The 18,516-nt window shown below is 41.3% G+C and overlaps 1 protein-coding gene across 12 annotated transcripts in view; it reads right to left on the bottom strand.

Annotated features, from left to right (window-relative positions):
- Nucleotides 1-98: 98 nt before the first annotated feature.
- Nucleotides 99-18,516, bottom strand: part of LOC120895332 (zwei Ig domain protein zig-8-like) — a 54,550-nt gene continuing 36,132 nt past the window's right edge. For 10 of the 12 annotated variants that reach the window (XM_040298598.1, XM_040298595.1, XM_040298594.1 and 7 more), the window contains 5 exons: nt 8,676-8,842; nt 5,659-5,869; nt 3,174-3,301; nt 2,857-3,025; nt 99-2,726 (listed from right to left, as the gene is read on the bottom strand). In XM_040298598.1, the coding sequence (XP_040154532.1) occupies nt 2,593-2,726; nt 2,857-3,025; nt 3,174-3,301; nt 5,659-5,869; nt 8,676-8,842 (809 nt within the window). In that variant the 3' untranslated portion in view covers nt 99-2,592. The remainder of the gene's footprint in view (nt 2,727-2,856; nt 3,026-3,173; nt 3,302-5,658; nt 5,870-8,675; nt 8,843-18,516) is intronic. The other 2 variants (XM_040298603.1, XM_040298604.1) reach the window with 2 other exon arrangements.

Below are 18,516 nucleotides of genomic sequence, written 5' to 3'. Positions count from 1 at the left end.
AAGTGGGTATGGTGACCTGTATCGGTTAAGATTGTGATGTCATATAATAATAGCAACAAGGAGGGTATAAATAAAACTACTTGAATAACGCTTTAGGGTTAATGTTGATTTCGCTCTCATCTTTATTATTTTGATCAATATTCTTTCCGATTGTGTTAAATTTATTACACATTTTAGTTACAAAGTGTTGCAAAACGTGTGCACATTATTTGACTATTTTCCCCTGTCTGTCGTAACGAATCGACATTTCATGACTATAGTTCTTTTGCAACTTGTTTGTTCGTACTTATTTTGTATTGGAATGGTGTTGCTTCTTTGTCTCCAAAATTTGTGAGCAACTTGTTTGTCAGTGGTTTAAACGGTTTGCTCTGTTTTGTGTAGTAAACAATTTTGAACTTACGTTTCCATCGAACGGACCGAAACTTTTTGTTTGTGTCCTGTTTTGTCGCATTCATTTTTAGCGCACCATTCTAGCTTATTTTATTGGTTACCTGCGTATCTAAAAGATTCTTGCTTCTTGCTACATCCGCATGGTTTTCGTTTATCGTGTCTGCTTTATTGCCGTTGTTCTTTCCTAGACACGGCTACTAGCCTCTCCTGGCGTTGGGAGTTGCTGTGAAACTCATGGTACAAACTTTTCGTCGGACGAGTGTACAGGGAGTGATGTTGAGCCAATGAAGGAATGTCCTAACTTTACAGTTTTATGACAATTCCTGTCCCAGCACCGCCCTGGAGTGGGGGGCTTTTCACGATGCCCCAGCGTTTTATCGCCTTTTATTTTCATGTAGCATATTGTTCGCAATTTAGCTACAAGAGCGTTGATACCAAAGAAGAAAACATGAATCTTCTTCAGAATTAGTTTTGCCGTTGGCGAATAACGCAGATCTGGTGAAGGCATCAATCGATTTTGTGGGGAACCTTTGTTGTTACTGGTAATCAGTGGGGACTATACCAAGCCTTTCTCACTAACGTATTAGTGCCTATTGGACAATTTTTTCTGCTTTCGCGTATTTACGTCAGAGTTACTCTTCACTTGGACTTTACTGTTAAAAAAAAGTATTGCCTTAATGCCTTGTTTTCTGGTCTAGATGGATTTTAATTTATAGCAATATTTGTATTTGACCAGAATTTTTAAACACATTTTTGAGTACATAGCAATCTGCTCATCTAGTAATTGTGTGTCGATCTAGCATTTCACTCGGCCTCGTTGAACAAGTTCGAGAGTAAAGGGCAGGCTACGGAGCAATCGACTTTTTGTTGGTAATTTACCGTTGAAAGTTTAAACCAAAAGGCGTAACATCAAATTGTTTTTAACTTCGAGATGCCTGTTTTGTTACTCGCGATTATTGATTGTTTTTGGGATTCGCGAATTTCAACACGAAAGCCTGAATTCTTTAAGGGTTGATATTTTAGATGAAGAGTTTACATCGAGTAAATCAAAAGTTTCGACTTTGTAGTGCTCAGTTTTTTGGCTTTCCTAGCTTTCATGCTACATAATCTATGACGTATAGAAGAGTGTTGAATCATTCGGTGAATTCATTGGCTTAACAGTTAGTAATCGTCGACGATGTATGTACCATTTTGTTGTTTCCTCTCTCATCTCATTTTCATAATTTTGTCTGATATGTCAACATTTGTTGTGTAAAAAGCAAACTGCTATTTGAGAATTTCGCATCCCTTTTCAAAAACTTAAGTGAGAACTAAAAGCGATAAATTCGTTTATTGTTGTGTTGTTGAACACATTTTAATAGAAATTACGTTCCCAACGGTTAGAAAATGTTTTAAAATTTTTGACATTTTGACGAATGTTGAAAACGTCTAACAAATTTCGCCATTCATCTTTCGCGCCTTTAAATTAAAAACAATACTTGTATTTCCCTTAACCTTGTTTTTCGGGTTAGGGGACTTTCCTAACATTTTTATTATTTCTATATATGGGTTTACTTCTGAGATCTACTAAACTGTTTATTATATGTATTTGTACAAATAGTATTTTATCATCTAAACGAGATTTATTTACAAATTTGATGCTGTACAAATTAGATAATTGAATTAACTAACCGTCTCCGTACATTAACTGCTAATACATTAGGGCTTGTCAATAAATAAGCTATTCGAGTGAGAGTGAATGTAAACATATTGTTTCGACAAAAGAAAATCTGATAAAAAGGCATTCCGGCGAAAAGCCAATAAATGTAATACGAAATTAATGGTTATAAACCTCTGATTGTTTGGTTGAGTCCGTTGATATAATCTGCATGATTTGCATCCTTTTCAAAGAACACACAATACATGTGTATATAAGTAATAAATAATAAGCACCAATTATGGTCAGGTGTCATACGGTTGAAACGTCATGTAATAATTTAGAAAAATGAGCATGTGTACAAAGCCATGTCACCATAATACATAACCCAATTAATCAATGACGGATGGGTGCATGGAACAAATTTAAAGATAGTATGGTTCTATGGCTGTTTCATTTGTGTGTTGAAATAACTCATTGACATGAACGCACACTCGTGGACACTCAAATGTTCTGTACAGTGACGAAACCAGGAACAGGCAAACGGAAAGAACTAGGTGGATTTACTACGTTAGCCGAAAGTCCTTCCATCGAATACTGTGATGGTAGAACAGTAAAATGGTCGAGAGGACGAATGCGACCAAGCTAGGTCCGGAGAGGATGGTGGAGATGCCGTGATGCATTGCCGCGGGGTGTTCTCCTGGAACGAATGGGAAGGAACAAGAGGAATGTTTTCACTAGCAGAGCGGTGTAACAGCGGCCGATGAGCTCATTGGAAAGTGTGAAAGGAAAATGCCTGGACAACACACCCAACGCGGGAGAACACTTACCGTTCAGGATGTGCACCCGCACGGAGGCCGGATTGGCGTTCGAGGGCTCGCAGGTGTACAGACCGGAGTCACTCGCGATGGCCTTCTGCACCAACAGCCGGCTAGTCGTCAGGATTCCCTTCTCGGTGACGAGCGAAATGCCTCCCCTGGGTGAGTCGAAATTAATGTCCTGCGAAAGGAATCGGAGCAGGTTGCGAGAGCGAAACGTTTCGGCAAACGGTTATCGGCTGAACGAAAAGTCGCTCGAGAGCGCACCGTAGGCCCCAAAGGACCCACCGGGACCCCGTGTCGCAAAAAGAGAGACAGCGAGTACTTACATCACGATTGTGCTTCCACACGACGGCCGGTGGCGGCTCGGGGGCGTACTTCACGATGCAGGTGAGATTTATGGTCGAGCCTTTATTGATAAATAAATCAGGTCCTCCGTTAATCTCTGTCACTGGTTCTTGAAGGAAGAAGTGTTGGCCAGTGGCACAGTGGGACAGTGGTCGGCGATTGCGGTGCCAGGGTCAATGATGGAGCGATCGCGTAGAGAAATCGTTGTTGGATTTGATGAACGCACAATGGTCCCCAATCAAGCAAACGACGTCAAAATTGACAGATTGAAGGGGGACAGTACGGAAACGGAAAGAGCAAAAGAAAATAAGGAAGTTTATTAAATATACATTTAGCATCGAAACGGTGCACAAAGCGGTTGACAAAGAACGATATAGAAAGAGAGAGAGAGAGAGGCGAATAAGAATGATGGCCCGTTGAAGAAAATGGTAAAAATGACGGTGAAGTGACTTGCCATTCGCCTGTCGGGACCTTTCTTTACGATGCCAAAGGGTACCCGATGACGGTGGAAAATTAGGACGCGGACTGTCGTAAAAGTATCATAAACGTAGCACCGTTAAAAGTGTGGCGTCGTGCCTTCTAGACTTGCGACGGCGCAAAGTAGAAGGGCAATTTGTGACATGTTTTTCGCACTTTGTTAAACAATGCTGCTGTGCAGGGGGAGCCATTACGATGGTGGTGCAAATTATTAGGGAAATGAACAATCAATTTTGGCGTGTGAGGACAGCATTTGGGCGGCAACAAGTAGATCGAGTGCTGAGCAAATATAACAAATACAACAAAGTATGAAACACGACATGTGTGATGGTGCTGTACAGTGCCACACTTTGCAGACTACCCCAATACGTTTAACGCCGTGTTACTTTTGTGGGATGAATCCAAAACAAATTGCCGCCTTGTTGCGTTGCTACCAAGTAGCATCGGTGAGTGCTATCGAAATTGTGGCATTGTGATTGTAATAAAAGCTAACATTTGTTAAAGCTTCATGAAGCACTGATGAGTGCATCTTTATGTGTGTGTGTGTAACACTCGTTACTAGTCAACGACATAATTTTCGCAAAGGAAACATAGGTTTTCATATTGGCCAATCCTTGTGGCCAGTGTGAGTGAACAGTAGTGAAGGTTATATCTTCCCGGGCTTATTGGGTCACAAATCGTGAATCGTGCGGTAAAGGCATCCATAAAAGCAACAGTACACCACCACGGGCGAAGAGTTATACAGAATATTCAGGAAGACGTGGGAAAGCACTGGTGGTGACTGATTGGGACTGGAAGTTGGGAATGGGAAGTGGTAGCAGTTTATGGATGAGGTGAGGTCTGGTGGGGGTTTATAAAAATACACTCAATCCCCGTGGGGCCGAATACGAGAACTGTCAGCTGCTCATAATATTGTACATGTTCTACATATTTCATAACATCCGGAAGCCGTATGTTTTCTACGAGCGTACCGGGCCGCACCCGCAGTTCCGCATTGCGATGGTTCCGGTTCCGGCGTACTGATTTGTCGATGGTGCTGCTCGCTTGCCAGCAGCGCCTGCACGTGGCAAATCCTTCGTGCGGTTTGCTTGCCAGCCCATTCGGATGTGCACACGAGGGGAAAGCATATTAGAAGGAATGCTTTTAATGTTGCTTTTACCATTTGTTGGCTTCGAGCGGTAGTAGACCTCGTCGGGCCGATACACATGTTTCGGAAGAAATCAGCACAACCGTAGCCATCCACTGGCAGGGATTGTGTTTCTTTATTTGTATATCAAACGATGCCAGCTAACGGCCACATAAGGATATTGCGTGGATGACAAGCGGGAAGGCGCAATACGACGCAAGGATTTGAAGAATTTAGGAAGCTAGAAATTAGCCACCCGGAACGAGTGAAAAATGAAATTAAGTTGCTCAAAAACAGCATTTTAAAGCGATCCGTGTGTCCGTCCGTAGCTGTATCGTTCAAACGGAGTTCCACTTTTTTAAAGCATGTTGCCAGCGCAAAATAGAACGGTGAACGAAATGTCAACCAAAAAAAAAAGCGAAGCACCGTTCTGCTTGCTTCGCTCGCGCAAATGCTGGAAACAATGTTGAAGTCAAAAAGTTTCGCCATGCTTTTTCGTGTATTGCAATTTTCCGCGCCAAACGGCGCCTTCGAAATGATAGCAGTTTTGCTCGTGCATTTTGCTGATGCAGCATCGTTCGGGCTGGGAACTCCCACGGGGATAGTGCAGGGTGGATTGGCCCAGTGGAAAAGGTTTTGGGAAAGTATCGAAAACCAGTGCTAAAAGCTCGTCGTTTCCCCGTAGGCAAGTGAACAGTGTGCCCGGCAGTCGCACAGTTGCTCTTTGGCAGGCAAGTCAAGAAGGAGAAAAAGGCGAGTAATTGGAAATAGTTTGGTGGTGCGTTTTTGGAACGGAAAGTTGATCGGGACTGTCGAGGATCGGCAGGTTGGGAACGATTTTCAAGGTGTTACGTAATACTCACCCACTATCGTGAGATAGACAAAGTGTCCTATAGGTGGCGTGGTCGATATTTGACACTCGTAAATGCCAGAGTCTTTGCGCTGGGCGTACCGAATCCTGAGTGTCCACTCTTCCGTGTGGGGTGAATGCATCGCTTCGAAGCGTTGGTCGGAGGTGTAGGTGTAGCGTCCGACAGTTAAGAGGTGAATATCTCGATGTCGAACCCACGAAACCTGATGGAAAAGAGAAAAAAAGAGGTAGAGATAAAAGGAAAGAGTGTGTGTGAGAGAGAGGAAGAAAAAGGAGAGATATAGAATCGTAACGAAACGATACTGCACGCTAGATCGAGGGGTGTGTATGTTTTGCTACGTGGGAAAAATGCTAGCTAGAAAGCTAAGACGAGAAGCAGTGTTTGTTTTTCCGAGCTTTCTACCAGCAACGGTTGCATACTTTGGAAGAGGGGTGCGAACTACGTACAGACGGTAGGTTGAAATCGGATTGAACTGTCGAGGTTCATAAAGAGAAATCCTTGCAGAGTCATAGAAATGTCTCGATTTCGGAAGTGCATATCGATGGTAGAGAAATTGTGTTGAATCGGAGCTTAGCTAGCGTGTAGTCTGTAGCAACGATTTACTTTCGGAGTTCAGATTGTCCATACGATAAGTACATATTTATTGGCCCCGTTAGTCTTGGAAGCAGTATAAATGTAACGCAATGCTGCTGTAACAGAAGCCAATGAGCTCAAGTGTGGGACAAATGAACCCAATTATGAAATGGAATTAAATTAATCGGGTCCGTGCTGTATAAAACGTGGCCTGTGAGCGAAAACGGAGCCAATTTGTAAAAGCCTGCAATTTCTACAGTCTCCCACTGGTTGAAGTAGGTTACCCTTTTCTCTCGGAACAAAGCAATTTGGCACCTTTGGGATGAATAGGCGGGTTCCGGGACGGCCGATGGGTGGGTAGTACACAAACAAGGATGTGAAAACATCGACATTTCTCATCCTCAATTCACCGTGCTCATGCTTAACAGCCTTTTGAAAACTTCAACACCACAATCATCTGGAGACGTTAGCCACGCTGGGTGACTCTTTAAGAGGCATCCTAGCTGAGTTCGCGGCATCCGTAACCGGCCCCACGCGATGCTGTTCAGAAATCTCGCGAACATCGTTATTTCTTGCACAGTTTTGCCTTTGTGGCTCACGTGGAAAATTTCAACGCCGCGGGAGTCTGCCGGATGCCGACCGTTATTTTTTCTCATTACGTGTGTTAGACGATGAATTACGGTGGAATGAATTGATGTTTGCCTGTGTGTGCTCGGGCACGTGTGTGATCGACGGAGCGTGGCTCGTACGTAGCCGTCGTGAATGCGTACATTCACTCCTAAAAGACTGGAGCAAAGCCTTATTACAATAATAATAATAACAGTAATGGCAACGATGATAATAAGTGGGTAATTTTTGTTCTCTCAACATCAGCACTTGAACTCGCGAGTTAACCTCATTCCTGAGGTCAGGAAGAACCGCGAGACGGCTATGAATGGACGGTAGACTCAGCGTGCGTGGCGAACTCTTTAGAAAATCGGCACGACAGACCGGCTCATACAATTGACCGGGTGGTATTTGACGGCTGAAATGAACATGATATTCCTGCACAGAATGAGACATAACGCTGCAGGATGAACATTTATTCTAATTTTCGTTTGAATAAGCATGGCGAATTGGATCAAGTCAATAAGGTCAACGATGTATGTTGTTTGTTAGTGCAATGAACGGTGTCGAAAGCACACAAGTGTACAAAATGGGAAAAGTTTGTTTTGAAAGTGAACCTTTCAATTAATTGTCAGTAAAACGAAATTTCTACGGATAAGTGGGTGAGCGCAACAGGCACATGATTAACCAAAGCAAAAAACTCGGGCTGTAAAATAATGAACTTTTGCTGCAAGTGAGTTTTTAATTAGTGTGAACGCAAGGTTTTTCTAACTTGTGTATTAACTTTTAGCCTTGAACAATTGGTTGCACAAATCCAGGCACCTCTACCGACTGGAGTAATACTCGTTAGTCGGCGTACCAAGTGGATCGCATGGTTAATAATGAAAGAGATTCTGAAGCAAAAACGCAAATGCTGCCATAGTTACACCATTGTTTGGCTAAACGATAGTCACGCCTAAAGGCATTAGCAACGAAGGCAAACATTTATGTAGCCATTCGTTTTGTTGGAATAGTGTCCATTTTCAGCCAGTACGCGGAAACCATCGACACAATCCTTTTACTGCGAACCAGAACCTCCTCGGAATACAGACCAACCTGCAGATGGAGACCAACTCCGTGGAATCTCATGTGACCTTGTTTTTCTACTGACGTACGCTTATGATTATCCGATTTCAGTGCGTTTTGTTTGAGCTTGGGATGTTTTTAAATGACTGGTGCTTCGCAAAGAGAAAAACTAACCGGTTTTATCTCACAGCAGAAAATAGCAAACAAGGTTCGTTTTCAGAAATGTGTCGCCTCGAAGCAGTCATTGGCATTAACCCATTAGGTGAGATTTAAGCAGATTTCACTGAATAGAAGCGGAGATGACGATAATTATCATCCGGCCTAATCCTGCTTCAAATTCCGAACCGAAACTGCTTGCCCTCTCGAGTTCCAGGCGAAGGAAGCTGCAACGTTGGTAGCAGAAAAAAACCCATGTCAATGGTGCAGACCATGGCTGAAGATTAAGCAATCTTCTCAAACGAGCCGCGAGAATGCTGCACCGGAACGAGAAGGACTCAGCAAAGAGGATGTTTAGCTGGATCGTTGGAGTGAGATTGTGATTAGCACCGTAATCCCGGACATTGACGGAATGGTACGGCCCAGCGTTAATTAGCTGGTACGGCCAAAATGCTTCCAATGTTGGGATTTTTTCTACTGGAGGTAAAACATTCTTAGTAACGTTACAAGCCTTGGGCCCCACAGCCTGAAGATGCCTACAGTGATAGATTATGGGTTTGCCGGAAGATATTGGAAAATATGATTTCATGAAGTATTCAACAGCTTACCGTTCGATTGCCGAGGTTTTTCACCTTGCAGTTTAGCAGGACCGTCTTGCCGACCAAACCGGTGATGTTGCTTGGAACGGTGGTATCAAAATAAGGCCCAGTTCCTGGCGTTGGCCACTCCTGGAGGAATTCGGTGCGAAATTTTCGGGATCCACCGGCAAGTTCAGCTACAATGAAGAGAGAATAAGTAATAGAGACAGAGATAAATATATAGAGAGTGAAAGAATGAAAGAGAGAGAGAGAGAGAGAGCGATGGAAAGAATAAAAATAGAGAAGAGATTTGTGGCATTAGTTATGGATGCTGGTAAAGTCTACATAGTCTAGATGTATATTCTTGGCTATGAGGCAAAACTTCGAAAGCTAAAAGTTGAGCTCAAAACGTCGGGGGTAGAATTTGCGTAACATGCACCTAAAGCAGAGAAGAGAAAACTGCTAACAAATTGAAACATTAAACTTTGTTTCTGTTTATTTGGAAGCGCTTGCTTCCACATCCCACATCCACCATTGTCGCTACCGTTGCCAGTGATTGCTTAGAATTTGTTTCCATGCTCGTGACGCACCCTGGCGTCATGTCTAAGCTTACGTCGATAATTCTGCGAGAAGTGGAATTTAAATATTAACAAGTGCCGTGGTGTTCCCGAACGCGAACGAGAATGCTTCGCATACGCAAAAGAAGATGTGAATGTGCCTCTCATCCCACAAGCGTGGCTGACTTCGAGGGCAGAAGAATGAGTTTTTCTTTATGCGTTGTTGAGCCGAGAACAAATGAAATGACAGGCGCGCAATGAGGATTATTCTTTCGCTGCCGCTGGCGTATTTGGCATTTGTGGCGTATTTGGCGTTGAAACAGCACGTGACTTAGGTTACCGTGGAATGAGAGGAGTAGGAGCATTGGAACGTGTCGACTAGAAAATGTCAGAGTCATGTTTTAATGCTGTGACAAAAGGTAATGTGCACTGCAGGTAATGTGCTAGAGAGTCGAACCGAAATGGAAGTTTATTTAATGTCGACGTAACTTGAGCGTCGTTGGCGATGCAAAGGATAAAAACAATTGTTTCGCTTGTGGCAAAGCAAGTAATAGAAGATTTTTAAATTTGTGGAACAGAGTAAAGGGTAAAAAATTGTTAGGTATTTCTGGACTTGAACAATATGTTTTAACATTGCATCTAACATTGCGTGTGAATGACAGTTTAAAAACTCTAAGAGATTATTTATATTACTTGAAAGCCAGTACCATAAAACCTAGACAGTGAGAGAGAGAGAAAGACAGAGAAGGAGAGATAAAATTCGGTAAGGTGAGCTTTTGTGTCGTTACTGCCCCAAAGTGTCATCTGTTGTCAAGGGTGCCAAGGGTTTGACGTTGTCAGGATTTCAGTGTGACAGAACAATCCAATCCAGGGGCACTTTGTGAAACGAAGTGCACCCAAAGGTAACCGTAAAAACAAAGGTTTCGTGTAGCTGTTCGCAGACAGCTGTTCGGTGAAGGGGATGAGAAACGTTCCCAGGGGCATTTACGGGTGGTGCAAAAAATAAACTCATCCCTTGTTGCACGCGGGACGCGGGATCCCTTTTTCGAGTGTGTGTATTCATGACCATGTCAGCAGAATGATTGATCTGATTTGGCTTTCAATTACCGTGCAACGTGATTTCGTTCCAGGTTGTTGTTTTTCCCCTATTGTGTCCACTGTGCCCTGACCTCCGCCGGGACCGTGCGCTGTATAGCTTTTTTGTGGCGATATGCTTTGCGAAAGAGGGAAATAGGGGAAATGAAAATAATGGTAAAACGAATATGTTTGTTATAATTATCGCAAACAGCGGAGCGAAGGCGCTCAAAAGGCATCCATCATGCGCGATACATAATGCCATTCATCCATTGCACGCTAGTTAGGCTTTTACAGGATTTGAGGCCATGTTTTTGTATCGGAGCGCGCTTTCACGAGTCCCGAGATTAACATTAAATGAATGAACCGTGCCACACAGCCGCCAGTCCGAGGGACCCATAGCGCACTCGATGAGATTAAAACCCAGATAAAGTTTGCAAAAGAGATGGAGCATTTGCGGAAAGCATTATTTTGGTGGGCATGAACATGAGAGAGCACTTGAATGGATTTGCTGGAGACGCCTGGTCGGCAGTTGGGTATGGCAGGTTCAGTAATTGGAAAATCTTTCGCCCTGACTTTTGGTACTGAATTTGACTTTCCCCAAATGTCCAATGGTGCAGGAATGGCATGTTTATTTGTTTGTGTGTTGTTTTTTAATCTACATAGGAAAGCTCCGCAGGCGGAGTGAGTGCTTTTTAATCGTGTTGGTTAGTAGTTTACTTCACTATCAATAAGGCAGAATGCAGTGCTGAGTTCAGCTTTTTAATCAACCTGAGTGTGCAACGATGTGCAAATAATGTAAATACTCACTACCTTTGCAATCGCTCAAAGCACGGAAGGTCACGCAAGAGGAAAGAGCTCGTGTATGAGCTCGCTCTACAGGCGAAGGGAGATTCAATTGAAACAATTTGATTTTGCTTCGAATTTGCTGAATTAAATCGATAGATTGGATGCAAAAATTAAAGGTAGTGCATTTCGTAAACATACGAACACGGCAACTTGTTTGCATGGTGATGATGATGTTTGTTTTTGTTTCCAGCAAGTGCAGCAGGTTCTGCATTCTGCACCTAGCGCGGATGCACGATGCACGCGATTGAATGCATTAAATAATAAGCAATCGGTATTGGGCAGTTTGGGTTCTTGTTTGTATCGATGCTTTTGAATTAATCAGATCAGGTAACGACAAAGAGGATAATGTGTTATTTACATAAATTCGATTTAATCTAGCCGGCATTAAATTCGTTAGCTTTTCCATGTACCCAATCCATGGTGAGCTACAAAATGGAAGAGTTGTGGAATGCGTTCCATGAAATTTGCCTAGCATATCTCGAGAGTGTAAAATTGATAATTTATCTGAAAGTTGGTCAGATTCGGAGGTTCCGTACAGACAGCATAAATATTGCATGTGACCGAGAATGGACTGAGCGTTGAAAACGTTTTGTGATGGATTACGCAGATGAAATGTTGGGAGTTGTTCATCTTTAAGGAAAGCATGCTTGAAAGTAGTGCAATTTTTAAGCCGCATCATGGAAACGACGAGACATGCGATCATGCCAAGTTTCAGTCATTTTTGTCCACACACCATTGACAGACATACAGAGACGATGAAAGGGGTAACTTGAAATCCCATTGATGGAAACGTGGAGATAAAATAGTCATTGAATGTAGAATTTGTATACGTTCGTAGTCGAGACATACGATGGGAAAATATTGGCAAGATTTTCATTTCCTTTGTGACGCTATAATTCCATTCATTTCCTTTCCCAGCCGAGCGAAATGATTCTTGCTTCTGGCAATTGTAAGCTTTGCAGCTGACACAAAAATTGGTTGTAAAATTGAAACGGAAATAAGATACATTGTTGTGGTTCCTGCTGAAACAGTGTTGTGTGCAGAGTTATCAAACATGTTATAAGTACAAGAGAAGCCGGAACATGATGTGAATGCAGCTAGTATGCTCGTTTTAGCAAAAGTAGATAATGGCTTACCGTGCAATGTGGATTGTATTGTACGCAGAAAACAAGAAACTCGTGTGAAAATCTAAGACATATTTTACAATCAACTCTATCATATTTCATTTTAAGTATATCATACGCATCGGATTGATATTTTTTTTACATTTTAGATTTTCTTAAAGATAATGGAAATGTGTCATCTAAGATGGATCACGAATTCAGTTGAACAGAATCGTATTTGATTTGGTTGCGGTTTTTTGGAAAAGTGCCATCGGTAAATTGGAAGGCACAAGGAAAATGTAAAGAAAGGACACGGTTTGTGATTTTTCTGCCAGAGCTTAAACCATTTGCGATTAGCAATCGATCACTTTCTTCTCTTGATGGATGGTATACATTTGCTTTGGGGTGTTTCATGATTAATATGTGTGCACTTAGCTTATATTCAACAAATTTCTGTTTACAAGTTACAAGAAGCGGTTGAAGGTACGGGCAAGAATTGGCACTTCGAAAGCAATTAACGTCAGTTGGACAATATAATTATGAATCAGCCATAGAATTCGGATGTAACGCTTCCGGGCTAATTTCCGGCGTGAAGTCTTTAGCTGTACCCGGTTAGCCGGTTATTTGTCAGAACAGAATCCGGGGCAGTTGGTTGCGAATGAGCCCTTACATTTCTTTCACTTTGATCTTACAAATGTCAGCTGCAAACATGTGAGACAAAACCCCGTATGGTACGCCCTAATTAAATGTTCATTAGTCTCGTCACAGCGACAGACCTTCAACAACAACTGAAAGAACGATAATGCCACAAGTGTTGGTGTATTCATTCTAAACACACCTTATTTGTATGTTAATTTTTGATTGTTTTGCTGGAATTTGAGCGACTCGTAATTTGAGCGTTGTATGTTTTGTTGTTTCAAAAAATCATATCTTTGAAAAAAGAGTTGTAACGTCAGTGTCTTATTCAAATCAAATTGAAGTATTTTATGCATAATTCTACGAATAGTTTCAATTGTTGTTTAAAGAAACCTCTTTTTAATACTTCAGATGTATTAAACGCGTGGTTTACCATGTAGTGCACATCCCGTAATCACAATAAAGATTCAACTATTGTAGCTATGTTGTCTATGCTGCAGTTTATACAATATTTGCGCAATAAATTCGTTTGCATTTATTATTGAATGCGGTTTTTGGCAGCATGAGCGGGTAAATCAGCAAGCGGTTATTTCCGAAACGGTAGCTTTGCAGGATTGAACATTTGAGGGTGGCACATCGGTTGTCAGGCATTTGTTGGATGTGAGAGCGGGAACAAACAAATCCTTTGAATCCGGGCCCTTGTAAATATGTCTCGCCGACTTCTACACTAAGGTACTAGTGGTACTAGTGGTGCTTTTGTGTGAAGGATCGCATCAAAAAACGACGTATTGTGTATACAGTTGAATGATTTTTTTGCTAACAATGCTTGTCGTCAACGATCCCACCGAGTGAAATGGTTTAGGCTCTCATCTGTAATGGCTTTTGAAAGTACAACAAAAATAAAAAAATGTAGATTTACTGCTGAACACGATTATGACAAGATTCCGTATGCTAAGTGAGATGCAGTTTTCACTTCGGTGTTCACAAAATTCATGAGTTGTAAAGAAGATGCATTTCTCATTTGATGTTATTTCAAAGAACCCAAAAGCAGCCGCTTAGCTGAGTAGACTCTCGTATACGGTGAAATGGCTGCTCATGGTAAAATTCCATTGATAATTTGATAACAAAAAATAATGCTTACAAAAAGTGACAATAATTGATTTATACGACGTGCCGTTTCGTCGTGCATCAGATTGTGCAGTTACGCTGTGTTGGAAAATAACCTGAATCTTCAGTTGCAAGAAAAGAAGGGCATTGAATGGAACGATGTTAGAATGCGCAATTCCCATGGAAGCAGTCGCAACAGCGCATTTTCTAGCACAGCAAAGTCATGGCTGTCTAGGACATTTATCAATTTCTTTCCGGAACGGATTTGGCAGAGAGCATGTTTTGGAAGTTGTGCAGATTTGCTCTGATGCAGGGATGTCGATTTAAATTTATTGCACTTGGCTAATGGAAGTGCTGCAATCAAGTGGAACCGTACGGGCTACAGGAATGGGTGATTCAGAAAATGGGCAAACAGTTCACATGATGTTTTCAGTGCAGAACATCATGTATCAAACGGACTCTCCGAGAAATGCAGTCCAACAATCATTAATGCAGCCAATGTACCATTTAAAAAAATGGTTGGAAAAAATATGCTGATAGGATAAGTAGTTTCTTCGTTCATTTTGCTATTACCACGTAAAACATAGTTTTGTAAAGCAAAAGAGAATCCACATTAAGATAGACATGCTCTCGGCGATATCACACGATCCATTTAACTCGACATTCGAACTGATTTTAATGGGTGTAGCGTGAGTATGACTCGGTTGTCGAGGGTTTTCAACAGCTGCTCTTCATTGTAATGGGTGAATGAGGCATTGAAAAGGTGCTGAATATACGATTTGTATTTGTTGATATATTTGCACATACGATACCATATTTGCTAGTTGTTTTGTAAGATGTACAAGGGTAATATAAAGGAACCTAATCACTGGAATGATTGAATGAAAGTATATGCTTCTGCTTTAAAGGGCAGTAAACAGATGTTGGTTTAAATTGCTACAAATAAGGGCCTAATTGTGTATTTTTTGGCACGAGAGAAATGGTGAAAGTTTTCAAACTGAAAGTAATGTGCTAAGCCATTAGAAAAAGGGTCGTGAGGATATTGTGAGCTTCTTCTTGTTTGGTCCATTGCCAGTTTAGAAAAGACCCCAGATTATTACCTGAAAGGAATCTCGATGATGATCGTTTGTCGATTGCTTACGTTTCGATGTGTGCGTGTATAAATACTTTCCATGTATTGTGAATTGAAAAAGGATTCCGCAAAAGGGGCATAAAAAAGTAGCTAAAGCAGACAATCAAATTAAGCCGGAGGTTGGCAGACAATCCCTGCCTAACATTCGTACCCCTTTTTGCGAGTGCGTGTGGGCCGACAGCGAGTTTTGGTTGGGAACATTTTTAATAGCGAATGGCACGACACGCACTCAAAATAAACGATACGGCAATAATCATAATCATATACAAATTCGCCCCAATCCTATGAAGTGGGTGTTTGGTGGGTGTTAGGAGGGAATGATGTGGGGTACGCGGTTTTACGGTTTCTTTGAACCTAGGTTCTATGTTGCGGGGACCTTTTGATCGTTGAGCGTAGGTCGACGACTATTAAAATAGATAGAGACAGGCAGATATAGAGTTCGAAAAGGATTGTATTTGCAATGGAAGGGAAAGACTGAGCGCGTAATATATGAAAGCAAGATAAGGGTCGATTGTGCTTGTATCTCTTTTTCTTATCAAAGCTAGTTTATGCAACCCACTGAGAAAGAGAGAGACAGAAAGAGATAGAGAAAGAGTGAGCCAGATAGAGAGAGAGAGAGAGAGAAAGAGAGAGGCAGAGAGAGAGAGAGAGAGAGAGAGAGAGAGAGAGAGAATAAGACAGAGCTAAAAATAAGGTAAAGTCGAGAGGAATTTTTAAATACATGGGAAATTGGGCAGAGTCAAATTGGGCAGAACGGTGCGTATCGCATAGATTAGGAAACAATTTCCAAGCGTATATTATGGAGGTATATAGCCCAATGCTAGACATAAAAAGCAAAACAAACGGAAGTTGGTGGTTTAAAGTGGGTACAATCCTAAAATTAAACTGGTTGACAGGACACCCAACACATTCCGCATTGATGCATGCATTGAGTTTAATTCCCAAATGGGAACTAGAAGTGACTGTTTGTGTGTCTGTTCGATCGATATGGTGGTTGGTTGGTTGGTTGAATATATAAAGGACATGAAACAGCACGGATTTTTTAAAATGAGTTTAAGTAATATATTTCCTTTTACACTTTGCTTTTTTGGCAAAATGACCCTCCCAGTCGTGTTGCCTGATACAAGCTTCTTAGACTTATTAAGTATCACGCCACTAGTAAAGCGAACAGTGAGTTCTTGCGTGGCCCGGAAACAGTCTGGACGGAAATTGATGTTTTCTAGCCTTGTAGGAACCGGCACGTCTGATTACTATTTTTTTACTATTTACTATTTAGAGACGCAACAACTGTTGCCAGTGAAGGCCAGCCTGTGCCACTAATGGGCTTGGCTCTCAGAGACTAATTGATTACCCATAGCAGGATAGTCAATTCTACGTATGAGGCACACGGGCATGCTGTTAAGTCGTGCGACGAGTATCTCTTTTGACATACGAGCAACATCTATTCGGTGGATTCTGTAAAATTTGTCAAAGAAGAACCATCATGCAATATGCAAAAGTTTTGCAATTTACAAGACTTGTGCGTATCTAGCTGCTCTCCTAGCTTGGTTACTATAGTTACCCAAGTAAGAAGATTTCAGTTATGAAAAGTTTTTCAACATGCGCGAGTGCATGTTTATTACACTTGCTTGAATTTGAAATGCGTATTAGCTTGAAGAGTGGTTCTGTTGAACCACCTTTGTCTTTTTGTTTTTCACTTGTACGAAATTCTATCAGTAAGTGTAAGTGCATAAAGGTTGAATGTATGAGCAATACTTTAAACAGATTTGTTACTTATACTTAATAAAAAGCATTTTGATAGCGTGATGGAATTCAGTTTTCAGAGAATTTTAGTTTTTGATAAAGTCTAAATTTCAAAATTTTGCAGAAAAATACAGTAAACGTTAAACATTCTTTTGAAGCTGCAATTTTATGGACATGTTTTTCTACTTTATCTGTAAAAAAAAATTGTTTAAAGAAGAATATCATATCACAATTAATTGCAGATGAGATAAATGTGATTTGATTTGCATTTGAACTGCAAAAGAACTCGAACGCGCGATTACCTAATTACAAGAAGAATACAAAACGCAAACTCACTACTTCGATTAATGAGTAGGTAAAAGTTTTGATGGTTGCAATAATTGGCATTAAGTACGAACTGTGAAGAGGAATGAATTTTGTCTGTCGAATGCACATTGATAGCATGAGCTGCCTAGGTACGAAACATAGATTTAAAGTTCAAACGAAATTGTACGTTCGCTCCGCATAGCTTATAATAACCTTCACAAAACTTGTGCTGCGTCAAGGTCATTGGTTCAGATGCATGATTTTCAAGGAATGGTAAGGACAAAGACGAACTTTGAACTCCGACTATAACAATGAAACCTTGGTAAGTTATGGTTTTGACGAAAGTTAACGAAAGTTAAGTTATTGAAGAGCTGAATTCTCAAACTGTACGCTACGCTTGGTACACTAGAATTCATTCAAGTACTTCATTAAAAGTCCAAAGGCTATTGGAGATAGTGGAATTATTTGCATTCGAGCAGCTTTTTGTGTCTTACGTCTATAATAATCGATATAATTTCAGTTGTCATTAAGATGTTATGGTGATGGTAATCCTCTCTCTTCCTTCTTAACATGATGTGCCCTTTAAAATTGTATATTTATACTGTTCAAAGTTTGATAACAGCAGTCTAATACGTACGAGGTTGATGTATAAAGTGATGCTGTTACCCGCATACCAAATTACCAAACAGAGGGTAGCCGTATAGCATTTTCGGGGGTTTATGGCAAACGCTTGTCCCAAAATATAAGCAGCCCACAATTTCATAAAGAGCTAGGGTTTGCTGCACGTTGTTGTGCAACACCAAAACAGATATATTGGTCAGATGATATTCAGGGTAAAATTGTACAAAAAAAAGTCACATGAAAATGATCATTTTCTTCGCAAAAACGCTGGAGATAACACGTGTTCGTGCGTGCGTATGTACGAACGGCAGATACTTTTCGTATGGCAAAGGACTGAAATGTGTGCTTCTTACGTATCCATCTTGCTTGGTACGATAGTGAGTTGTGTCAAAATTTACTGGCACAGTGTTGGGCACTACAGAAGGAGATGAATTTATTTTTACCCTTCTTCCATCCAACACTGGCGGAGGTATCCATCAAAGCAATTTACCCCGTTCCTTACACCAAATGTAGGTTAGATAGGTCACCTTTCGGAACATGTGCTGTCGATGGGAGCTGTTTGATAAATTGTGTAATTTCAGGAGCGAGTCAAGTTTATTACGTTTATGTCTGAGACATTTTCATTTCATGCTGCTAAAGAAGTGGCAACCAAAGCTTTCGGTTCATCGCGCATCGAACGGAGTACACTGAATGAAGAAAAACCAACAGTTGTGTTGAAGAAGCATGTCTCTGTCTCCGGGCCC

This window comes from Anopheles arabiensis, chromosome 2, assembly GCF_016920715.1.
Source record: "Anopheles arabiensis isolate DONGOLA chromosome 2, AaraD3, whole genome shotgun sequence".
Taxonomy (NCBI): Eukaryota; Metazoa; Arthropoda; class Insecta; order Diptera; family Culicidae; genus Anopheles; species Anopheles arabiensis.
The sequence above is the reverse complement of the archived record's forward strand: the minus strand, read 5'-3'. Positions and strand labels throughout refer to the sequence as shown.